Source organism: Balaenoptera borealis (genome assembly GCF_965194805.1).
Source record: "Balaenoptera borealis genome assembly, chromosome: 1".
Taxonomy (NCBI): Eukaryota; Metazoa; Chordata; class Mammalia; order Artiodactyla; family Balaenopteridae; genus Balaenoptera; species Balaenoptera borealis.
The window spans coordinates 98,567,174-98,593,273 of record NC_138860.1 but is presented as its reverse complement, the minus strand read 5'-3'; the positions used below and the strand labels follow the sequence as shown (position 1 = coordinate 98,593,273).

The window sequence follows — 26,100 nt, the reverse complement described above, 5'->3', positions numbered from 1 at the left end:
GTAGTGGGATTGCTGGGTCCATGTGGCCATTTTTGAGGCTCCAATAGATTGATTCTTTAAATCATCTCAACCAGTCATATGCTGGCAGCTCTAATGGGGGAAGTTCATAGTATATTCCAAAGTCTAATGTAAACTACTTCTGAATTACCCAGTTCTCTCTTACTGATTTGTAATTGATTGCCAGCGAGGCCAAGATCATGAATTTGATTCTTTTATAGTCCTTGACTTCATAAAAAAAAGAAAATCTCATTCCAAATTGTCTCTTAAGGCACAAGAAATAGTACAACATTGTAGCTGGCTTATTCCAACCCATCAGTTTTGGGAAGGGCCTCAGAACATGTTCTTTTGATGGTCAATTAATAGCATCTCCTTCATATAAGGAAAGCAGCAAAAATAACTATTTACTCAAGAAAAACTACAGAACTGAAGTTTACAGTGGTATTAGTACCTATAACACATGAGGAGGAGTTGGACTAGTTGGGAGTTCATCTGTCAACACCAAGGAATTCATAATATAGTTGATTCTGTTGTACAGAGCCACTAAAACAATTTTAGAATAGATACTGATAGGATAGGGATATTAATACCACTATCCTTTTTGCCCCCAACACAAGTATTTTATACACAAGACTGCATTAGAAGAGAATAGTCTATTAACAAATATTCAAAATTTTTCTTTATTTCAGAACTGCCTTTATGTACAGACATCATAAAAAAATGCACATACACTGGAGATTTTCCAAGGAATTGGAGCTGGAAATAAAAGTTACGGGCAACTAGGAGAATTGAAACTGTCCCCAAGAAATTCTAAGGATCAAGCTTCCTTAAATGTCCTTGATAACCTCTTCAAGTTCTTCCTTTGTGAACATGTGGAAATTCTGGCCAGGCTGCACTGTGGCTAGCTAGAAAGAAAACAGAGAAGGGTTAGTAAGCTCGGCTCGATCACCCTGCTTATAGCCCCAGCACAGTCAGGAGAAGTTGTTGGTGATGCAGCTGTTCATTAGGAACTAAGGGATCTGCTGTCCCAGGGATATCCTTTCCAGCAGCAGGTTCCTAAAATAGCTGTCTGACTCCAAAATAAAAATCTTCTTGACCAAATTTTCTATTTTGAGGTTAACCCACCACATAATAGTTAACCAAATGCCTGGCATCACTGTCACTTCTTGAGGTTACTTCAACAAGGATCACAAAAGAAGCAGCAAATTGGGGTCAGTAGTTTTTTCTGTTAAAGATTCCTTTAGAAATATATTAAAAGCATATTCACACACTTGCAAGTCGAGCTTGTGTATGTGACCTTGGTATACTTGCCCACTCTGCGCCTCAATTTCCATCAGTAAAATGGGGATAAAAGCACCTAACTCATAGGGTAGTTGTGAGGATTAAATGTGTCAATCCATGTAAAGTGCTTAGAACAGTGTCTAGAACACTGTAATAAGCACCACATAATTAACTATTATTGTTGGGTATTATTTTCTCTAAAACTGCCCATATGGTAACTTAACAAGAAAAACATTTGTTTTGTTTTTAAAAGGACTGGCCATGAAAAGATCCCATTAACACTGACCATAGGAAATCAGTTGCGACTAAAGATATTAGTAATAACCAGCAGTCCAGATTATAATGTATTTGAGCAATAAAAGACTAGGGTCAGAAGATGGTTAGTTTCAAATTTAGCCAAACCACAGGGTTTTCCATCATCTCTGCTGACAACATAGTCCCATGTTTTAGGGTAATACTGAGGAATAGGTGCCACTTCACTTTTGCCTTTAGCTTTTGTGTTTAATTTGTTTGAAATGTCATTTCCTTATATTATCTTTTTTTAACTTTAAAATTAAACATAGTAGGGCATTTTTTGAGTAATATTCACTACTGATATTTAGTGTAATTTGAAAACTGCCAAAATTAGCATAGCCCAGTTACATGATGTTTATTATTCTCTGCCTCAACTACAGGTAAAATTTAGAAGAAGACTACTACTGCACATCTTAAAACACCTGAAGATCTGGTCTGGGGACAGACTAAAAAAAATGTTCTCTCAAAGCCTGCAGTCTCCACTAGATTCTCCTAAAAGATCTATCCAATTATACAAAATATCAGAAGAGTCCCAAACATATTTGTAAAATATATGTTAAATAATTTAGTGATGTCCATATAGACCATGAGTTCTATTCCAAGGAAATTAAAATATATAAATGCTTTTCTTAAGGACATGAGGACAGAGAGATACAAAGTCAATAAACCAGAGAAGAGTGAGAGCCTACAGAGTTTTTTGTCAAGTCACCCACGGCTCACAAGCTAGTCCTCCCAAACCATTACAGGGGCTAAAAACCAGAAACTGGGCAACTCTGAATTAGACCAGTCCTATAGAACCAGGCTGCAAATCAATACTAACAGGACTTAAACCAAATACTGCCTTCAGGAAGGTACCCATCACTAGATGAGTAAAAATATCTCCTTGCATTTACTTACATAATTAATATGAAAGCTACTTTTCTATTTATCTCATTTTACTTTCTTTTTTTAAAAATACATGTATTTATTTATTTATTTATTATTATTTTTTTGGCTGTGTTGGGTCTTCCTTGCTGCACGCGGGCTTTCTCTAGTTACGGTGAGCGGGGGCTACTCTTCGTTGCGGTGAGCGGGCTTCTCATTGCGGTGGCATCTCTTGTTGCGGAGCACAGGCTCTAGGCGCATGGGCTTCAGTAGTTGTGGCACTCAGGCTCAGTAGTTGTGGCTTGCAGGCTCTAGAGCACAGGCTCAGTAGTTGTGGCGCACAGGCTTAGTTGCTCCGTGGCATGCGGGATCTTCCTGGACCAGGGATCTAGCCCACGTCCCCTGCATTGGCAGGCGGATTCTTAACCACTGCACCACCAGGGAAGTCCTCACTTTACTTTCAAAAAACCTCTGTGAGGCAGGTAAAACAGATATTTTCTTTTATTGATTTGATCAGTAATTAATTGCTAAGCACCTGTGTAACTAGTTACAGTTGTACGAAGCAAAGAGATCCAAAGATGAAGAAAGTCTGTCTTATTTACTAAGAGCGCTAGATGCCAAATGCTTTTAATGTCAGGTAAGTGTTACAACAGAGCCAAGCATACATAAAGGCACAAAGGAGTAATCTAGGGGGGAGTCCAGGAAGGTTTCAAGGAGAAGCAATCTTTGAGTTGTGTCTTAAAGCACTACAAGAATGGGTCAGTCAAGGAGCAGAGGGCAGACTGAATATGCAAATGCATAAATGCACGAAGCAAGATGATGTATTTGCAAAACTGAAAGTAATTCTGAATGACTAGAGCAGAGGTTGCATATGTGATGAGATGAAATGGAGAGGTAGCAGGAGTTCAGAGCTCATAGAGATAGTGTATTAAAGTGGTAGAAAGTACAGGACCCCAAATCAGACCTGGTTTCAAACCTTGACCCCACCATTTACCAATGCTGTTACTTTGGGCAAGGTCTTACCTTCTCAAAGCCTCAGTTTCCTCCTCTGTGAAATGGAAGTAGGAATACCTATCTCATAAGGCTATTGTGAGGATTAAAAGATAATTGCATGTAAAATTAGCAAGGTACCTAACAGGTTAAACATATGCCTTAAGAAGTAGTGAATTACTGTGACATGAAAAGAAGTTTGGAATTTATCTTGCAGACAGTTAAGAGTCAGAAAAGACTTTTTAAAAGTGGAGGACAATTGAGCTTAGATATGCAATTTAGAAAATCCACTTCAGTAGCACAATGGCAGGGGAAATGGAATGAAAAGGAGGACAAGGCTACAGGCAGGAAGACTAGCTAGGAAATCTCAAAACATACAAGGCAGGAGAAAAATGAGGGCCTGAACAAGAGAAGGCCCTGGGAGTAGGCATGAAGAAGAGGCACTGATATGAGAGTTATTTAAGGAGGCAAAGACACAAATCGGTGAAGGCAAAGGGAGGTCAGAGTCTTCCAGGTTTCTGCTGTGAATGACAGGTTCACTGAAGGTGTCATCAACCAGAATTAGAAATAAGGGAAGAGGAAATGGTTTTCAGGAAAAATGATGAGTTTAGTTTTACAACTGTCAAAAATTTGAGGTGTCTGCTTCAGAAAAGGTCATATAAGAAGTCTTAAAAATGACCATGAAATCTGGTAAAGAGGAGTTATCTTAGCAAGGGGCAGTCTCAGGGAAATAATAACAGAAACCAATGGCAGTGATTGAGAAATAAATGAGAAGCGAGGCAGTGAAGACAATGAATACAGATTCATCGTCTAGCAATTAAAGATTAAAAAAGACGATGAATGGAATAGCAATAAAATGTAACAAACTCCTGAATTTCAAAATTATTAAGTGAAAGAAGTGAGACACAAAAAGAATACACACTGTAAGATCCATTTATAAGAAATTCTAGAACATGCAAAACAAATCTATAGTGACAAAAAGCAGATCAGTGGGAAGGAAGCGACTAAAAAGGGGCATGAGGGAACGACAGAAACGTTCTGTATCTTGTGGTTGCGGATACAAGGGTTATACCTTTGTCAAAATTCACTGAACTGTAAACTTAAAACAGGCGCACACTACAGTATGTACATTATGCCTCAACGAAGTTGATCTTTTAAAAAAAGGATACTAGGTAGAGAGAGGGGTTGACAAAGGTGGGTTTTGTTTTTTTGTTTCTCTAAAGAAAGATGCAACTTGGAAATTTTCCCTTTTTGAGGGGAAGTGGCTGTTGAGGAGAGGCTGGTGACGCAAGGGACAACTGGCGGAGCAGGGACCTCAAAGAGATAGAGGAGGATGGGCTCTAAAGCAGTGGCTCCCAAATGCCTGACCTTCTTAGACTGACCATCAGAGTCACCCAAGGAGATTTCAAAAATACAGATTTCTGATGGACAGCCAGGTTTGGAAACCATGAGTTAGAGCTTGGAAAAGTGGAAGTGCCCCCATTTTAAAGTGAAGAAAACTCTAGTCAGGGATTAATGATAGAGCATGGATGAGAAACACACCTGATGCTCTCTTCAAAGTAACACTGTAGTTGCACTGAAACTGAATGAGCTAAAAAATATCTTTGAAGTTTTAGTTGAACCAGGCAGGCCTTAGAACCTTCCCTGTGAAATCAAAAGAGCTACATGTGGGCTTCCCCGGTGGCGGAGTGGTTGAGAGTCCGCCTGCCAATGCAGGGGACACGGGTTCGAGTCCTGGTCTGGGAAGATCCCACATGCCACGGAGCAGCTGGGCCCGTGAGCCACAACTACTGAGCCTGCGCGTCGGGAGCCTGTGCTCCGCAATAGGAGAGGCCGTGGCAGTGGGAGGCCTGCGCATCGCAATGAAGAGTGGCCCCCACTTGCCGCAACTAGAGAAAGCCCTCGCACAGAAACTAAGACCCAACACAGCCATAAATAAATAAATAAAAAAAAAAAAAAAAAAAAAGAGCTACATGTGAATTACTCTGAGGTAGCAAGGAGATAGTCTTAGTGGAAATGCCAAGACCCTATCTCATTCAGTACCACAGAAAACAAAGCACAAAAGGAACTGACAAAATCCCTCCTAAGGGTCAATATGGGCTATCGTTGCATTTTTTGTGCCTCATCATCTCAGAGACTGGCACGAAGGGGAAGCATTTTCAAATCTTTGCTGAGAAGGTGAAAAAACAACTATTTATGAAGTAAGTTTTCCATTTCCATTCCATAACCCCCTCTCTCCATGACTGCTGAAGAAGCAAGCCAAACACCCCTCCCGCAGCCCCAACCTCTCTCCAACTCTTCTCGGACCTTCCCACCTTTAGGCCAGCCCCTTGTTCTGGCGCCCAATTTTGCCCCTTTCACTGCAGCCTACAGAACCAGGCTCTACTGGTGACAGACTGACAAACAATACTCTCCAGTACTCTCTCCATTCTTCTGCCCATAACCAGTCAATCCTCTGCCAGAGATTTATCCAAATATGCATTTTCTCAATCTATGCTGAGTATAGCTGAAAAGTATCCTGGTAAGTGCTGATTGGTTTAATTTCTGATTTGTGATTCCAGCCTCAGTTGGCCTTTAAAAATTTTTTAATTAAAATATAATATACATACATACCATGCCTCCAAGGGTAACCACTATCCTGACTTTTTACAACAACTTGTTTTGTGATTTCAGCTTCAGCTAGCATATTTTAACGTGACCCAGCAATCCTTTTACTTATCCCTGTCTTCCCTTTTCCCTATCCCTAATGACTTTTCCAAATATTTCCCATTCTTCTTAATTTCACTGTTGCATTCACCCACCCTCGGCAGATGATCTAACAATCACCAGGGAAATATAACACCTCTCTCCCAATTCACCTCCAAACCTGCCTTAACTTTACTCATCATTACCTCCCATCCTCCTGTCTACTCTTAGGATCCTATATAAGGGCATACAGAATCTGGTCCACGTCTCTCCAGTGTCATCTCCCTATCTTATATACATCTCACACTCCAGCATTCAGATAAATCCCTCAAAGTTCCCTTTTACGCACAGTGTTATTTTACATGTCCTGTTCCGTCTTCCTGGAATACCATTCTCTTCCCTTCTCCAAACTTCACCTCTTCCAGTAAGCTTTCCTAATGCCCCAGTATAAGTTATATGTTCCTGTGTCAATCCATTCATATTGCTATTACAGAAGTATCAACCCAAGCTGTTATTATCTGTATGTCCTCTATACTACTTAATGGGAACTGGATTTTCTGTGTCTGTATCCCTGGCATCTACATAGTACCTGGCATATAATGGGTATTCAGTATAATGCTGAATCAATTCTACTTTTCAAAACCAACTCTTTCATTTGTTCCATGCCTTCTCTCTGCTAGAACTCTTCCATCATTATCTAACTTCCACTTTTAATTCTTTTAACATTTTTCTATCCACTACTTGCTTCTCAGACTATAAAAGTATTTTCAAGTCTTTCCCCATCCTTAAAAAGACAAAAATCTTTTTCTTTAATGCTGCCTGCTGCTGACATTAATTACTTCTTGAGAAGGCAGCATATTCTTGTTTTGCACTTCATCACTCCCTTTTATTTTTTAACTCACCAAATTCTGGCTTCTGCCATTACCACATTACTAAAGTTGCTTATTCACAGGATAATAACTTCTTAAGAACTGAGCATACAAAAATGTTACTATCTTGATCTTCAGCAATGAGAGCTATGATATCTGAATAAAACAGAAAAATACCTCTATGTTAGTTGCATTCAGCTTCTCCTCCATTACTTGTTTGAGGATTATGAGTGAAGATTTGATGGCTTCTTTCAGTGTCATAGACTTGAAACAAAGAGGGTAAGAAGAGTAGCCATTAATTGCACATAATCCCTCCTTCCTTCAAAGATTTCCCCTATATCTCCCTGAAGAAATGATTTAGCAGATATCAATAAATCAAACATCTCAATAAGTACAGTGCATTATAAGTATCTCCAGAATTCAGGTAAATGGTAAATAAGTAGAGTACCTTTATTCAGAGAAAAAAAAAAGTCTTATTCTGAACCAGAACAAAGTTACCAACTGTAATATGGTAAGTGATCTTTGAAGAAGAGGAAAGAGTTACACTTCTCTAGTTATTGTCTTTTAATGTAGAAGCAAGATAATATTGATGATATCGTGTGAATAATAATTCCCAAATGATCTAGAAGGTAGCCCAATGGTTTAGAAAATCTGCTCTTTTCTTACTCCATTTTGTACCTGATTTCCTGCAAACGTAAAAGCAATACTAGGAGAGGTTGATGTAAGCAGGCATCCCTGTATGAACCACCTGAATGACAAGTAGGGCAGCCTTCAGCCACTACAATGAGTTACCCCAAACCAAGTCTTCCCATCACACAAAGATAAAAAGTACCAAATGCCCACTTGCTTGGAGAGCCAGACTAGGAAATATAAACTGCTAAGTAAAGCTATGAAGATAAAGGATAAACAAATTGTGGTACATCTATACCATGGTATACCACTCATCAATAAAAAGAAACTATTGGCAGGGCTTCCCTGGTGGCGCAGTGGTTGAGAATCTGCCTGCTAATGCAGGGGACACGGGTTCGAGCCCTGGTCTGGGAAGATCCCACATGCCACGGAGCGGCTGGGCCCGTGAGCCACAACTACTGAGCCTGCGCGTCTGGAGCCTGTGCCCCGCAACGGGAGGGGCCGCGATAGTGAAAGGCCCGCGCACCGCGATGAAGAGCGGTCCCCGCACCGCGATGAAGAGTGGCCCCCACTTGCCGCAACTAGAGAAAGCCCTCGCACGAACCGAAGACCCAGCACAGCCAAAAATAAATAAATAAATAAAAATAAAAGTAGCTATAAAAAAAAAAAAAAGGACTCAATGCAGCCAAAAATAAAAAAAATAAAATAAAATCTAAAAAAAAAAAAAAAAGAAACTATTGAAATGTGCAAAAATACGAACGTATCTCAAAAACAGTATGTTGAACAAAAAAAGGCAGACATGAAAATACAAACTGTATGATTCTATTCATAAAAAGACCAGACAAAACTAATCTACAATGGTAAATGTGCCTGAAAGGGGGGAAGAGACTGAACAGAGAGGAGGCAAGCATTCTGGGGCAGGGTGATGGAAGTGTGCTATATATATATGCATCTATTTTAAATTATTTATTTATTTATTTATTTGGCCGTGCCGGGTCTTAGTTGTGGCACGCGGGCGGGATCTTTTAGCTGTGGCCTGTGGGATCTAGTTCCCTGACTACGGCTCAAACCGGGGCCCCCTGCATTGGGACCGTGGAGTCTTAACCGCTGGACCACGAGGGAAGTCCCTATATTTTGTTTTAAGTGCTGGTTAGAAGGGTGTATACAATTGTCAAAACTCATAGAACTGAACTCTTAGGTCTGTACATTTTATTGTATGTAAATTATACCCTGATTTAAAAAAAAGATAATAGAAGTTGTGAGAATGCTTGATTACCTTGTGGTAAACTTCTTGCAAGGAGCTCTGGGCACCCTCTGAAGCAGAGCCAATTGCTCGAGCATCACACTGTACAAAGGTTCCAGATGGGTCCATATGAAACCTGCAAAACCACCAAAAAGAAGAGGATTAAAATGCTTAAGAAGGGTGGCATTTTATGTAACAAATGTCTCACTAAAAAATATAAATGCTTGGCCCTGCAGCCAGGAAATACTGAGGCACAGATCCAAAAGATGTTCTATGGCTGGAGAAACCAGGATAAAGAAATTGTGGTACATATATACAATGGAATATTACTCAGCCATAAAAAGGAATGAAATTGAGTCATTTGTTGAGACATGGATGGATCTAGAGACTGTCATACAGAGTGAAGTAAGTCAAAAAGAGAAAAACAAATATCGTATATTAACGCATGTATGTGGAAACTAGAGAAATGGTACAGATGAGCCGGTTTGCAGGGCAGAAGTTGAGACACAGATGTAGAGAACAGACATATGGTCACCAAGGGGGGAAAACTGCGGTGGGGTGGGGATGGTGGTGTGCTGAATTGGGCGATTGGGATTGACATGTATACACTGATGTGTATAAAATTGATGACTAATAAGAACCTGCAGTATAAAAAACAAACAAAACAACTAATACTAAACTTTCATTGGGTTATTTGTATGGAAATATGTTAATATAAATGTTTCAGACATTACGTGAAATTTCTAAAAATCTTATATGTTCTGGTATAATGTTATAAGTCATAATTCTAGTTATTACTTTAAAATGTATATCTCAGAAATAACTAAATTTCCTTGTTAATTGCACTATTATGAACTTTCATCAAATCTTTAATTGTGGTCATTTTTAAGTCTTTTGTCATTTACACAGTTCTGGGTGTACTCTGATGCTTTTGCAAATATGTTCCTATAAAAGGGTTTCATCTTCAAGGAATTCATAGAAAAGACTCTGACAAGTACAGGTTTCTGGTAACTGTACTGCTGAACTGAATGAATAAGCATTTTCAGAACTCTAATGAAAAACTGATGAACTCATAAAAGTGCTAACAAAAGATCAAGATGAAAAAAAAATTAATTACATGGGACTGAGTGAACTGATGAGGATGATTATAATTTTTGTGACTTTCTGTTTGAATTAAAAAAAAAAAATCCCACAAGGACTCAGAGGCAAAGAATATACAAATCAATTTTCACTGCAAAGTAAAGGATCTGTTACAGTGGAGGATTACTGGACTGAATGTCAATATTATGACATAGTATGAGTGTGTTTCATGTTTGGTAATTGCAATCATTATTGCTTTTGTTGTGGTCATCCATTTACAATGCTTGGTGTCAGTCTATTTATCTCTTGTAAAAATAAAATACAGTGTGTGTGTGTGAAAAAAAAAAAAAAAAGATATGCCATCAAAGAAAAAGCACTCAGGAAACAGAAGTAAAGATTTAAATGATCCTGTCATTTTTTAAAGATAGTAGCCAACAATCAGTTTCTTACAGACATCAAAAAACAATTCTTAATTCAGCATGATAATTAATCATGCCTATTGGACCTAATGGTAATACTTTAAAGAAATTTTTTTAAGTCTTCAATAACTGGTGGGAAAGCTATGTTTATTAATAATCAAAGCTGCTTGGCCAGAAACTTATACAGCCTAAAGTCTGGGAATAAACGAAAAAAAATGTAAATATCCTTTAAAAAAAAAGCCATTATACTGAAAGATGAAAAGATATTGAAAGACTGCACAAAATTATACAGAAAAAAAGAGTAAAAATAAACTATTATTTAAGCAACCCACTTCAAGGAAAAAGAAAAAGTGTTTAAGAAAACTAATAATAATTTCCTCAGGGATTTAGAAGAGAAGTATATATAAGAATACTTTATATATACAGTATATATAAATATGACACTTATGTATGCCTGTCTAAATACTATTTGAGGATAGGGATCAAATCAATATTCCAAAGCAAGGCTCTAAAACACATTTTGACTACAGCAACAAAGTTACTTCTAATTTCTTTCTACAAATAGCACTGGTTCCAATAGAGGAGTTCTTCATAAAATCCCCAAATTTGTTTTTGTGTAAGCAGCATAGAATCAATGAACTTTATAGAATTAGAAGCCCTTCATTTTTACAACTCTACAATAATCTTCTCACTTGATTTAAACCACCAGTGCCATCCCAAATGTAAATAATTCTCCCAAAAAGGAAGCAGGAAAAAAATGGCCAAATGGTACTTACAGCTGGGGTCCTTTTTCATCAACTCCTCCAAATAACAGTGCTACTCCAAAGGGACGAGACTAGAACCAAAAAGCAGGAGGTATTAAGATAAATAGCTACAAAGTAGGGGGGCGAGAAGAGATGGTAAAGACATGTTCCGAGGACAAATGTCTTCAGTTCCACAGGACAGCAAGAAAGCTTGGCACAAGCATCAAACTCACCATGGCACCTGGATCTGCATCTTCCTCTCCAAACTGTAGAGCCAGATTTGACACAGCCTGAGTCACACTCTCCACTGTCATGGTCTCATTGTAGGTGAACCAGTGGTTCTAAAAGAAGAGCAAAGCATGGTCTACCTTTCGTAAGAATGGCATTAAAAGTAGCCCACCATCTCACTACACACATCCCTTTGACTGTGGTTGAAAACTGAATGCTCAAGCTCTGGTGTGTTTTCCTTAACACTAAACTCAAATGCTCGGGACTGCGTGAGAGGAAGAGAAATAGCTCTGGAAATAAAGTTACACCAAAAGGACTCTAAGCAATGACGACTTTTCAAGGGAGAGGATTGCTCCCTTGAAAAACAGAGTTAACCCTTCAGAGCACCAAATCTAGTCTTTTCACAAAGTGAAAGCTAATAGCTGAGTGCCGCTTTCCCTCAAAGGCCCTATCTTATCATTCTGTTGGAGTTTAAATTAAATGACTTATTCTTACATAAGTACTGACAGCAAACCTGCAAATAAGCACAAAAAAAAATGTTTACCAATCAGATATTTTTTTCCTACCAGTCTACTACTCTGCAGGCAGCAGGAGCTCAGTTAAAAAAAAAAAAAAAAAAATCAGTATTCCTAACCAGCATTTATCACCTGGTACATATCATTACTCACTACAGGAGAGCTGTCATTTGCAAGCCTAGCTGCAAAGGCAGTTGGGGTGAGGATTCCGTTAGCTATTTCTACCTCTTGCTATGGTGCTCCCACAGAAAGTCAGTTAGGGAACAGAATGCAGTGCAACGCTTGCTTTATATAAGGCAAGTCAAAAAGAAGCAAGAGACTGTCAGCACTATTTATTACCAGGGCTCCCTTAAAGCTGCAATGGTTGGATGGCTAGACTCCAAGCCTCAGAAAGTTGTAACTAGGGATTCTACCCAAAATCACTCCCAAGAGCTACATCTGATATTAACACAGATACCTGCAGTACAGCCCAGGCAGTTATATCATCACTAAACAAGGAACACAAGCATCATGGTAAAAAGGAGAGATGATGCTAATTTTACCTGTGTCTCCACTCTGGCTTTATCAATTAAAGTCTTAGCATCAGCAATTAGCCCACTCATGGCACAACCTGCAATGTAAAAGCAACAGTGACCCGGTAGCCAAATCCTTGTAGAACTCTTTCATCCACTCAGGAAATACTGAAATTCTGCAGTGAAACCATGACAGCCATTCAGCAATCCCATAGCAATATACCCTAAGAGATTAGATGGGAAATCGTCTGCACTGAACACAAGTATAATTACATCACTAACAAATAAAAACCATTCATAATGACAGAGAAGTTCAGCTATTAAGGTAGGAGACAGAGAAGAGCAGCTAATCAAACATGAATTTCCACACGTTACATCCTCAAGCATTCCTTCAGCACTCTTTTGTAGCCCGTGATGCACCTTCAAACTAAGCAAGCACTAACAGTCCAATAGGAGAAACAAGGGAAAAAAAAAAACTATCTCACTATGAGCTACAATGGAAGACCCTAGAAGAAAATCAAGTCTTTTCACTTCCTGACCAAACACAAACTAGTTATATGAGTGATGGCCCAAGATGCCAAGATTATGGCTGTGACTTTACACGTCATGACTCAAATCTAAATTTCCAGCCTGGGTCTCACTCCCACATTTCAGACCTATAAAGCCAAATGACTCCCTTAATATATCTACTTGGATAGACCACAGACTCATTTCCCTTCTAGGTTCCATCTTTTTCCCTGGCCCTCACAACCAACTGAATCCCAAATTCTATCAATCGCTGTCTGATTAGCCTGTCTGGCATTAGTCCTCACCTCTCCGTTTTCTGGCCACTACCTTGGTTAAGCCTTCATCAACTCTTTATTTGGACTATTAAAAAAATTTCAGACCTGGTCTCCCTGCCTCCAGTCTCAGTCCCCTTCACTCTACCTTCAACACTACTATCAGAATGGTCTTTCTCAAATCCTAATCTGATCATATTTCCTCAGTGCTTAAAACCCTGGCCATTAATGCAAAAGGATCAAGTTCAAGCTCTTTAGCGTGGTAAACAGGACTTCCACTGTTTGATCCCAGACTCGTTTCTTGCCACATTCCACCTGCCAGTCATGCCAAACTGCATGTGCTAGGGTATTTTATATTTTACACCACCACAGCTTTGCTCTTTTCTATTCCCTCCAACCAGAAAGCTCTCCCCTGCTACACTCAGACACTTATTCACTTGGTAAACACTTCCTTATCTTTTAGAATTCAGTTCAGCTCAAGCATCACCTTTATGGAATCCTTTTCTAAAAGCCTTACTACCACTGGCCCCAGGGAAAACTAATTGTTTCCTCCGTTGTACCCCTACTAAGCATACACTACAGCCTTTCTTAATACCTACTTCACTTAACTGCATTGACTTATTTACATATCTACTTCTGTGATTAAACTGTATGCTCCTGGAACACAAGCGGACTATGTCTCATTCCTTTGTGCGCCTCTGGTGTCTAGCACAAAGTCTGGCACATAAGAGGTTCTCAATTTGTTGAATGAAGTGACACTGACCTACCTCCAAAAGGTAGATGGCTTCAGATAAAGTAGATACAATGTTCTAATCTTAAAAGACTAACTCTCAGTTTCTATATCTATGAAAGAGATAATGTTAAGCTCCCTGCATCACTATGGCATTTGATTCTGACGCCTTCAAGCAATTAATTATTTTACCAATGTTTCAGTAATTAGATGACTAGATAGGTTAAGTAAATGTGGGCAGTCAACTAAAATGCCATGCTATAAATAAGTAGAACTACTCATCATGCTACAATGATGCCAGAAGCCACGGCAGGGGAATTTAACAGAGACCCAAAAAAGGGAGGAAGGGAAGGCAAGGGGAGATAGATTGAAATGATAAATCTGAAAACAGAGGAAGAGTACTGATCTGGGTCAAAGTCTATCATCCTTATACTCGCTGCACCTTAGCCACTCTGAAGATCTTTAAGAATTTCTCTTCCCTTAGTGGACACCCCTACCTTCCCACACAATCCTCTGCTCCAGGTGGGCTCCTAATGTTATGCATCAATGAAGACCCAGCCATCATAGGGAGCTGGCCTATGATTCAACCTTCACATATTTCAATAACCATCACATTTGCCAAGTATAAATTTGAGGGAGAAAGGAACGTCTGGGAGTAGGTGAATCCTATAACTGCTTTCTACTACCTATATTATGCACAATGGCCTACTACCTGGAAAATGATAACTAACAAGGGGTAAGATGTTCACCTAATGAACCTCTCTTGAAACATCAAAGAAGACTGATTAACCCAGGCAAGATCCTACAGAACAGCCTTCTCCTACTCCTTACCTATGTGAGCATCAATCTCTACAATTTTCTCAATGCTGCTGGGCTCCATGAGTGGAGAGGTAATTCTCTTCTCCACAGCTAGGCACACACCCTCTGATGTCTGGATCCCAATGGCTGTAGAACCAAGCTAAAGAGAAACAGGTTATGGTTATCATATAGAAGTCAAAGAACAGTCTCACATACTCACCAGGAATCTCTCTGTATATCTTCACACGATAGAAGCTTCAATCAGCCATATCTAGTACACAGAGAAAATAAGGAGCACCCTAATAATGTACTATTCCTGTCAATGGCAAGAGCACCGATTTACAGAATTTTGTGCTTCTAAAGGGGAAGTTCAATAAGGTCTTGAAAATGTCCGGAAAATGATCAACTCTAATGCCAGTTTTTTGGAGAGGGGCAGATTCTAAAGTTCTAAACATAGTGGGCAAGAAGTAATACAACTTTAATGTTTTTTCTGGACTTGGTATCTTTTTACCTCTGCTACCTTGATCTATCCCAAAAGGTGATATCCCTCAAATCTATGTGACCTCCAGAAAAGTAATTTACTTAAAAAAAAGAAAAAGAAAGAAAAAAGAAAAGAAAAGGAACACTACCAACAACATAAAAATATCTTTCAAGGTCACTAGCAGTCTACCATATAGCTTGATTTCATCTCTCCATCTCCATGCCACCATCCTAGTTACCCACCCCTCTTTGTCTCAGTTTCCTTATCTACAAAAGGGGGATAATAATAACAATACCTACACATCAAGAGGGGTAAACACACATACATAAAATGCTTAAAATGGTAACTCGCACATAATAAACAAGCAACAAATGTTAGCTATTTTTTTATATGCCAAGATTACTTCAACAGCCTCCTACTTAGTCTCCCTATCTTTAATCTCTCTCTCCCAAAGTATCTTTCATGTTATGGCCTGACTGATACAATAAAATGCTATTTTCATTATACTTCTCCTTCTCTAAAGAACTAATATCTCTCTATATTGCCTGTAACATAAAATCCAAGTAAGCTTCCAGAGTCCTCAAAACCTAATCCTACTTTACACTTCCAACTTTATTATTTATCATTCTCCAGCAAAATCCCTCAGGTATAGCCAAATCCATTTTCTCATGCCATATTATCCGCTACCCTTGCACTTCTGCCCATGCCATCACACCTGGACTACGCTCCTCCCTTTGCCTATCCAAATTCCACCCATCATTCATAAAGCCTTCCATGACTATACGTGCTCTCTCCTGTAAATAATCACTATATTTACTTACAGTAAATGACTATATTTACTTAGTTCTACAAAGCAATGACTATCAGTGTGAGCATCAGATTCCTGGAGTCTGTTATTGCAAAGTATTCCAAAGAATTTCATAAATCATTGTGCATAACATGCTTAAAACGCATGCAGACTGAATGATCATGTCTCATACATATATGTATTATTTTTCAAATGTGTAAAGTTGTGACTTTATTTAGAAGTGTTATTAAATATATATACCTGCTTTTCACTGTATATTTTCTTAATGGTACATGCATAACTACAGGAGATAAAATGTCAAAGAATTTTATGTAAAAAATGAGTGCTCTTACTTCTAAGTAAAGGTGTAGACTGAATACATACATTAGCTCTACTCCTTCTCCAAGCCTGAGAACAGGAGATTAAAAGGCTTAAGCAGGGACTGGATAAATCCACTAGGACAAAGAGAATGGACAAAGACACAGACACAAAATTTTAAAGAAAGAAGATCGGTTAGTGATTACTTACTTAGCAAACCCGAGAAATCCAAATCCTAACCCAGCAGTAAAGAAAGTCAAGCAACAACCTGATTTCTATCATAGGACCCCCCAAAAAGGGAATGGTGGCAACAAGGACCTCTGGAAATAGAAACGTAACAGCTAAAAATTATAAAATTAGTTCAACGTTTGCTTAAGAGACAGATTTCCAGATCTTTTACCCTACGTTGTAAAGCTAGATGATGGCCCCCACTCCCACTCCTGTAGAAGACTCTGGAGAGAGTAAAACAGAGGGTCTCTAGACTGGGGGATGCCACCATCGAAGGCAGAGTACTACAGGAAAACAGGGGAATTAAGTAAAAATTGACAAGTTTAATGTTAAGAACCCCAGCCTTCTTTCCCTGCTCAGCTCTCAGAAGAGAGCAGGCAGAAGCACCTTCCAGGCATGAAATGAGAAGAGGCAGTTTTCTCTAGAGCAGTAGTTTTCAAATTTTCTGACCCAAATCTACATTAAGAAATATACTTTATATCATGACCAAAATACACAAACAGATACAAAGAAATAAATATAATAGAAACAAAGTTTCATGAAGAAAAGAAAACACTCACCAATACTATGAGCAAGGCATTCTGAGATCTACTGCTCCAGTCTACGTAAAAAAGAAATGCTCCCATGACCTACTAAATTGATTCAGTGCCCACTAATGGGTCAAGATCTGCAGTTTAAAAATATATATCTCTAAAGAATCTAGCTTGTTCAAGGGGAAAAAGAAATCTGGCGAAAAAAATTTTTTTTAGTCCTTGAAAAAGGTATTTCATCCATAAAACAAGAACAGGACACTAATAAGAAAAAGGAAAAAACCAAAAATGCTTGGAATTAAAAATAGTCTCTTATGAAATCATTGGAGAACGGGTTCTACCAAATTGAAGGAATACATCAAAAAAGAAAATGGGGCTTCCCTGGTGGCGCAGTGGTTGAGAATCTGCCTGCCAATGCAGGGGACACGGGTTCGAGCCCTGCTCTGGGAAGATCCCCCATGCCGCGGAGCAACTAGGCCCGTGAGCCACAATTACTGAGCCTGCGCGTCTGGAGCCTGTGCTCCGCAACAAGAGAGGCCACGATGGTGAGAGGCCCGCGCACCGCGATGAAGAGTGGCCCCCACTTAACGCGACTAGAGAAAGCCCTCGCACAGAAACGAAGACCCAACACAGCCATAAATAAATAAATAAATAAATAAAATTTTAAAAAAAAAGAAAATGACTTGTGATCTAACGCAAGAGGGAGTTAAAGAGAGTTCCTAGGATGATGATGATAGAAGATGCTAAGTATACAGCTGTGCAGCAGGCCCAGAGAACCAGTCCAGATTAGAGCTGGTCAAAAGCTCAGAGATTTCTTTAAGAATCTTTTACAGGATACTTAATGTGCCTGAGTGTTTTGAGAGGATATACATAACTTGGAGAGACCCTGGGGATGAATTATTGATATTGACATACTAAATGAGGCAAATTTCTTAAAGAGAATTATAAACTCCCAGGAAAACCATATTGTGCAGAAACAGAAAACCAGCTCAGGTATGAAAAGCATTTACGTAGTCTTACCAATAGAAATGTTGACTAATGATCTAACAAAATTATGATAGATATGATATACATTGAGAGGGTTGCCCTATCTCTAGCCCAGTAGGAAACTGTATATCTGTGTGTCACTGGGGGCAGATATCTTCATCCTTCATAATGAAAAGTCTGTGGATAATACCTAGGTGAAAAAAATGTAAGTCTGTGTTCCTATCTTAAAGATATGGAAGTAAATGCCAAGAAAATTAGCTAAAAGACTTTAAAATGTTGCATCTGAGAAGCTGAAGATAAAGAGGGGCAGGCTCAGGGATTTCTGCTTTTGTTACAAGGTTTATAAAACTATTTTACCTTCTGGCTAAAACTACATGCACGTATGCCTTAAAAATACAGTTGACCCTTCAAAAATACAAGTTTGAACTGCGCAGGTCCACTTACATGTGGATTTTTTTTTTTCAATAGTAAATACAACAGTACTGATCTGTGGTTGGTTGAATGGGTGAATGAGGAACCACAGATATGGAGGGCCAACTATATCAATAGATTACAGGGCAATTTTAGACTGCTTGGAGGGTCGGTGTCCTTAACCCTTGCCCTGTTCAAGGGTCAACTGTAAAATAAAAAAGTCAGAAACCATTGTCAGAGAATTTAATTTGGCACTTAGTTGTCCTCTAATTGTTTTATGTATAGTGTATTGATCTTGAATCTCCAACTGAACAGAGCAGAACAGAATTCATACCTACTTTTAAAAAAATTTTATTTATTTATTTATTTATTTTTAGCTGCATTGGGTCTTCGTTGCTGCACGTGGGCTTTCTCTAGTTGCAACGAACGGGGGCTACTCTTCATTGCAGTGCATGGGCTTCTCATTGGGGTGGCTTCTCTTGTTGTGGAGCATGGGCTCTAGGTGCATGGGCTTCAGTAGTTGTGGCATGTGGGCTTCAGTACTTGTGGCTTGCATGCTCTAGAGCGCAGGCTCAGTAGTTGTGGCTCACGGGCTTAGTTGCTCTGCGGCATGTGGGATCTTCCCGGACCAAGGCTCGAACCCGTGTCCCCTGCATTGGCAGGTGGATTCTTAACCACTGCGCCACCAGGGAAGTCCCCGTACCTACCTTAAAATTTTATCTAGCAGAGTTATTCTCAACCGGGAGCCATTTTACCCCCTAGGGGACAATTGACAAAGTCTGGAGACATGTCTGGCTGTCACAACTGGAGGAGTGAGTGCTACTGACATCTAATGGATAGAGGCCAGGGATGCTGCTAAACAGCCTACAATGCACAGGTCTGTCCCCCACAACAAAGAATTATCCGTTCTAAAATGTCAATAGTCCCTATAATTATTTTGTGGAGGAAGTTCTCATAGCACAAGGAAAAATTTTCAACTTGTTCAATTTGGCCTCCAACTTAAATAGCTTTCTAGGACTTCCCTGGAGGCTCAGTGGTTAAGAATCCGCCTGTCAGTGCAGGGGACACGGGTTCGAGCCCTGGTCTGGGAAGATCCCACATGCTGTGGAGCAACTAAGCCCGTGTGCCACAACTACTGAGCCTGCACTCGAGAGCCCGCGAGCCACAACTACTGAGCCCACGTGCCACAACTACTGAAACCCGCGCACCTAGAGCCTGAGCACCGCAACGAAGAGTAGCCCCCGCTCGCCGCAACTAGGGAAAGCCCGCGCGCAGCAACGAACACCCAATGCAGTCAAAAATCAATCAATCAATCAATTAATTAATTAAAAAATAGATTTCTATGCTTCTACTCCAAAAAAGGGTCAATATTTTGAGGCAGGCTATTTTACAAAATATATCAAAATCAAGATAATTTTCTATTATACATTACATTTATCCCCAGACACTTCAATATTACAATTCTGACTAAACTCCACCTCCACCCCGGGTTGGGACTAGGGAGACGGAGAAGGGAAGAAAGGGAACATTTGAACTGACTATGTATTATTTATTTAATATAATTCACTAGCATAGTAACCAATGTCCAGATGCTCAGAATAATACAATAATTTTGACACTGTCACAGATTTCCATTTCTTCCCCCAAACCTACTCTAAAAGTCACTTTGCCCCCACCTCATCTGGCTATATCTCACCCATGCCATCCATACAGCACCTCTACGTGATAATTTCTATTTGTCGGCTATTTTTAGTCATTTCTCCAGCTCCTTTCATACTACTAAATCCTTATAGTTATCAAATTGCTTTCACATTGGCTAAGTTGCCAAGACAACAACAAGGTTGTTTCAACACCCAAAAGTATGAATTTTTACACAGGTTAAGCAGCATACATTAATGGCACTACTCCATCCTAGCTCAAACTAGGGCTACAGAGATCAGATACCATCTCGTTAACTCTAAGCAATGTGGAAATTACTAGCACTAAGGGACTTAAGGGGAATCAAAAAAACTGAGAATTACTCTTGGCTTGCACATCTGGATAGAACTATTATCTTAGCTGAGGCTCAAAATAAATGCTACAGCTTGCAATTGTGATAATCTCAGACTTCACAGTAACATATGGTTTAAATATAGGGCACACATGATTAGAAATAGAAAATAGGCACTTTTTGTAGCTGGCCCATCGTTTTCTGCCCACTATCTACTACAATGTTTCCACCTTCACTTCTATGTCTTCAACTAAGAATCTTCTTTGCCCTTTCCAGATTCTCATATAACTATTTCCCCCAATATACTCTTTCTAGAAGAGGTAACTTAGAGGGAAACACAATAGTTCTCTTCAAATATGTGAGGAATTGTCTTATGGAAGAGGTTTAAACACCCTGTATGGTTCAAGGGCAAAACTAGGGCCAACTGAAGGAAACTTCAGGAAGCTAGACTTTCAATTCAATATAAGGATAAATTTCTAAACCATTATGAACTATTTCCAAACAGAATGAGCTATCTAGTGAGAAAATATTCTATCACTAGATCTATAAAAACAGAAGCTGTTTGGGGATGTAGAGGTGATTGAAACAGAGTGAAGAGTTTGACTAGATCAGTGATTCTCAACCCTTGCTAGACACTAAGAATCACTGAGGTAGTCCCTAAAAATACTGATGCCTGGACCTTATCCTAAACAACCTAATTTAGATCTAAAGCAGAATTTAGATTATCCATAATCCAACAAACAGAAGATCCCACATAACTAACTTTAAGTATAAATAGCTTACTTTCTAACTAATTTTTTGATTACTGGTTTGAACTATTCGATTTTGTTGTTAGATTACAGGACACATCTCTTATTCAGACCCAAAAATGTCTAGTACAAATTGACAAATTTACCAACAAGAATACAGGTGATCAGTTAAATGATTTGTTCAAGATGATAAAACATCTCCCAGGTGCTAACTCAGGAATTCTATACCCCTTTCTTTATAGCCAAGAAGATTATATACACAAACATGTCCTTCCAACCCCACTAAGAAAAAGCTACTTACATAACTAAGAAGCAGTTATTTGATTAAAAAGTTCCAAAGTAGTTGTTAGGAATGGGATTGAAATTGTTATACAAATGGTTAATTGTGCCCAACACTGTAAATCAACTATACTTCAAAAAAAAAAAATTAAAAAGGTTAACTGTGGTTGATTAAAGGGAGATAAAGAACATTTTCTAAAGGAACAGCTAAAACACATTTACTCCAAATGTTCTGCCAGCAAAGTACTAAGTTGCCATGAAATTTCAAAAACTACCCCACTTATACTATACCTTGATAGCCTCAATGGCATATTCCACTTGAAATAATCTTCCTTCAGGAGAAAAAGTATTCACACCCCTATAATTAAAAAAAAAAAAAAAAGGTATTAAAATTGTCAGAAAAAATAAGCATAGAGACACTAAAGTCAAGTTCCTTGACATCTAGCTCAGATGGCTACAAGATGTGCATACTATCTTTATGCTCCTTTACCCACAACAATCTGTAGCTATTTTTCGGTACATTAACAGTTTTTCAAGAGAATGGAACCTATACATAGAACACCTCTGCCCCACTCCCATAATATCTTCAAACTGATTAAATGAAAGCAGGTGACTTTCTGCCTCAATCCTGAATCAATTTGGAATCCCTTTGGTAAATTCATGCCCCCAAACTATCAGGCAATTCCTAAGAAAATGTGCATTTATCCTTATCCTCTTCCCATTACGTGAATTTGATGTTAATATCTTACTTTTTAGTAAAAGCCAGCCACAGGGACATTTCTCTATTTATTTGTATGAATTAGTATTGTTATCTGAACAACAGACTGAGATCTGTTGTAGTTCCTAAAGCCTAACCTAGTTAATTCACTCAATACATTATACATGCCAGACTGCTCTTCTCCCTTAAACAATCCCCAACCTTTCCTTGCTCATCTGTTAGAAATCCCTTTGGAGAAGAGGCAACACGGTCTTAGCTATAAAAGCTTTCAGCACACAATGGACACTTTAAGAATATTTGAACAAATGAATGAAAATAGTTGTGCTCCTTGGTTTATGGATTCTGGAGTTTATAACATGTAAGATGATATAGAGCAGTGTTTTCAAATTTGTTTTATCAAAAACTCTTTTTTTTAAAAAGAAATATTTTACATATATATATATATCTCAAATATAAAACAGATAATAATACAAGTTGACATTTACTGAATATGTACTATATGCCTGGCACTGTTATAAACCTTTAAATGACAACACACTTAATTCTCAAAACAATCCCATGAAGCAGTATTCTAAAGCAGATACTATTTTACAGATGAGGAAGTTGAGACGCAAAGAGGTTGAGTAATTTGCCCAAAGTCACTCAGCATATAAGAGGCAGAACTGGAATGAGAATTTAGGCAATCTAAGACCAAGCTTTCAACTATCAGGAGTCAAAAGAGAATCTCATCATTCCAGCCTCCTATTTTCCCCAGAGGTACTATCCCTAATGTCATTTAAAAGGAAATTTAGGACTCTAAGAAACAGCTTTTAAAAATCACTGAGAGGAAAGTCCGAGGGCAGAAGACATGGGATTAAATTCTAGTTCTGCCACTTACTAACTTTAATTCACTCAAATGAAAAAAAAAAAAAACAAACTATCCTGCCTCTGTCATAATACAATCGGTATTGAATTGCGCAGATAATGAAAGCACTTTGTAAAGTGTAAAGTACTATGTGAATACGAATACAGTATTTTCACCCTAATTCAGGAATTTCATCCTGTTGAGGTATTGCTAAGTCTTCCCTAATGTGGGCTCTGCTCTTGGCCCTGTTTTCAAACTTTCTCCGGGTTATTTCATTTATGTCAAGCACTAACTACTTCCAAATCTCTATTACCAGTTTGACCTCTTTCCTGATTAATCTGAAAGCCTCCTGAGCATTTCCATTTGGATATCCCATTAGTACCAAACACTTGACATTTTCCAGTCTGAAATATCTTCTTAAATCCAGTCATCCTTGCAAAATCAGCTACATCTCCTGCCATTCCTACTTCATTTTTACTTTAAAACACCTCGCATCTCCCAGTTCCCCAAACTATAAAGTTCTGAATGATCTGACTCACTCCTCCCCTTTTCCCATAATTAACCATATGCCAAGTCATATCAATTCAAATCAGTCCCCCCCAGGCCCCCCACCCCCCGCCCCGCACAGTAGCTCAACACTCCCTTCCATTCTCAATGCCCTCATTACCTTTCACCTAAGTATTTTAATAGCCTCCTAACTGGTATTGATTCTCTTTCCTCTAATCCAGTCAATTAATCTCTATACAACACAATTATGATTATGTAACTTCTTAAAATGATAATTTATGCCACACAGATGCCTACAAAATAAGACCCAAACTCCTCAACCTCATATTAAAAACCATCCAGTATCTAGCACCATAGTGTTTTCCCAGATCTCCCCCCCATTCCCATATGTGTATCATATGTGCCAGCAGACTAGAATTTTTGCAAACACGAACTATGTATGCTTTCCCACTGCCCCTCCTTTGTTCATCCTATATTCTCTGCCTCAAAACTATTCACTCTCCCTCTCCATATTTATTAAAACCTTACATCTAAGACTCAGTTTATTTATGTTTCTTTAAATTTATTTATTTATTTACTTAGGCTGCACTGGGTCTTATTTGCAGCAAGTGGGATCTTCATTGCCGAGTGCGGGCTCTTAGTTGCGGCATGCGTGTGAGATCTAGTTCCCTGACCAGGGATCGAACCCGGGGCCCCTGCATTCGGAGCGTGGAGTCTTAGCCACTGAACCACCAGGGAAGTCTCTAAGGCTCAGTTTAAATATCAGCTCCTTTTGAAGTTTTCCATAATACCCTAATATTGAATGCAATCTCTCTCATCAAACTCCCATAGTGTTGATTTGAGCTTCTCTAATGACATGAACACATTTCTGAATTATACTGTAGTTACTCTTGTAAATAGTTCTTTAAAAGACAGTCTCCCATATGAGAAAAAGGATCATATTGTTCACTGCCGTATGACAAGCATTCAAGTACCTTAGCTAAGTGAATAAAAAAGGACTGTTTTAGGCATTCTTTAGGAAGATACAAAAATGAGTAACACAAAGCAGTTAATAAACATGTTAAGTAAATGATCACAAAAACCTTAATAAAGGCTTTCTGATAAGAATAACAATTTCCATCATACACACCCCTTACTCAAAATTATATCACACAAAGCTCTTAATAAACATGTTAAGTAAATGATCACAAAAACCTTAATAAAGGCTTTCTGATAAGAATAACAATTTCCATCATACACACCTCTTACTCAAAATTATATCACACAAAGATGATTCTCTTCAATGCTCTGGAAGCTAAATATTGACTAACAAAGTCATTTTATAGGACAGTAGGAAAAAGAGTCAGTTTTTTCTTTTTTTTTTTTTTAAGGCGTCAGTTTTAAAACTTCACATACATCTTCTATGAGTCAGTAAAAGGATTTTTTTTCTTAAAGTGGTAGTTCTAACTGATAAAACTTTTGACAGGTTCAACATATACTTGACAAGAAATGCAGCTTCTCAAGCCATCTAGTACAAAGAAAACATCTGCCTTTCCTGGCTTTAAAATTAAAAAAAAACAATATCTATGTGAAACGTAACTGATCAAAACAGAAACTGAAAGTAAAAATGCCTACAGCATAAGTATGTACAATTTAATATTACTTAACATTTCCAAGCTCTAGAAGATTTTTTGTTTTATACAAATACAACAATCTCACAGCTTTGATTTCAAAAACAGATCTGGTCTTCAACACACATTTAAAGTAACTTGCTTTAAACTGTTTAAAAAGTCAGAAAAGCCTAGGTCTATTTGAATCAGCATGATGACAAAACTCTTGAGAACACTCTAAATTCCAGTTACCATAAAATCAGACTCCATACACTATATCTGGGCAAAGCTGAGCCTTCCTTCGCTCTTCTGCAGAAACTATACATCACAGCACGTCCCATTACATCTCAATCAAAGGAATGGCTGCTCTATTCCCACAGCTAAGAAACGGAAAACGAGGTTGTCGTCCTACAAGGAAAAGGGAGCTGAAATGATCAAACCCATTAAGTGATCTCTAATTGCTTTTTCTTCCAGGCACACGTTTACATTTTTAAAAAGGCAGTCACTCTCAGCACAAATAGATGAAGGGGAGAGTGGGTGACTCCTGGCCTTTCCCAGGTTAAAGGTCGGAGTCCCGGCGCACCAGCCTTCTTTCCCCAAGCACAAAGCGGAGCTTCACGCTTCCGCACCGACTTAGGACCCAGCAGTGACTCAGCGGTAGGACAAGTGTGGCCGACAGGCGCAACTCTAACCTGGGGAATCACAGCGGGCGGCTGGGGAAGGCGAGAGATCCCCGGGCCGGGCCAGACTCGGGATCCTGGGGCGCCCCCATGACACGGCAGAACCCAGGCCCAGACCGGGCCCCGGGCCCGCCGACCCGTAACTCCCACCCCATTTCCCCCAGCCACACAGACCTGTCGTACTCAGACCGGGTGAGAAACATGGTAAGGGCAGGAGAAAGCGGCAGCGGCCACTCGGGGATTCTGAGGGCCAAGACGAGTCCACCTGCACCCAACTCACCCACACCGCCACACAGCCAAGTCTCCGTTACCAACTGCGCGTGCGCTCGCAACCCCTTCAGCCCG

The 26,100-nt window shown here is 39.1% G+C and overlaps 1 protein-coding gene and 1 long non-coding RNA gene across 4 annotated transcripts in view; one reads left to right on the top strand and one right to left on the bottom strand.

Annotated features, from left to right (window-relative positions):
* The window catches only part of LOC309626548, a 110,813-nt gene that overhangs the window by 62,671 nt on the left and 22,042 nt on the right, over positions 1–26,100 (top strand). The gene's annotated exons all lie outside the window — the stretch shown is intronic.
* Positions 659–26,088, bottom strand: PSMA5 (proteasome 20S subunit alpha 5). 3 transcript variants are annotated; one of them, XM_082386341.1, is made up of 9 exons: positions 26,036–26,088; positions 21,709–21,775; positions 14,691–14,817; positions 12,381–12,448; positions 11,329–11,436; positions 11,129–11,187; positions 8,887–8,989; positions 7,158–7,244; positions 659–902 (listed from the first exon to the last, which is right to left on the bottom strand). In XM_082386341.1, the coding sequence occupies exons 3-9, from the start codon at positions 14,737–14,739 to the stop codon at positions 825–827; spliced, it is 552 nt and encodes a 183-aa protein (XP_082242467.1). In that variant the 5' UTR covers positions 14,740–14,817; positions 21,709–21,775; positions 26,036–26,088; the 3' UTR covers positions 659–824. The 3 variants fall into 3 exon arrangements, with proteins under 3 accessions (XP_082242467.1, XP_082242465.1, XP_082242466.1); XM_082386339.1 differs by having other exon boundaries at positions 25,930–26,075; XM_082386340.1 differs by lacking the exon at positions 7,158–7,244 and having other exon boundaries at positions 25,930–26,077.

What these genes read in the sequence shown, in the direction of transcription:
- PSMA5 (XM_082386339.1), bottom strand. Translation starts at nt 25,958, where the DNA reads ATGTTTCTCACCCGGTCTGAGTACGACAG. An exon ending in AAGCCAGAGTGGAGACACAG is followed by an intron (nt 11,437 to 12,380) that starts GTAAAATTAGCA and finishes CTCTTCTTTTAG; the next exon opens with AACCACTGGTTCACCTACAA. An exon ending in TGAATGCAACTAACATAGAG is followed by an intron (nt 903 to 7,157) that starts GTATTTTTCTGT and finishes TTTTCTTTCTAG; the next exon opens with CTAGCCACAGTGCAGCCTGG.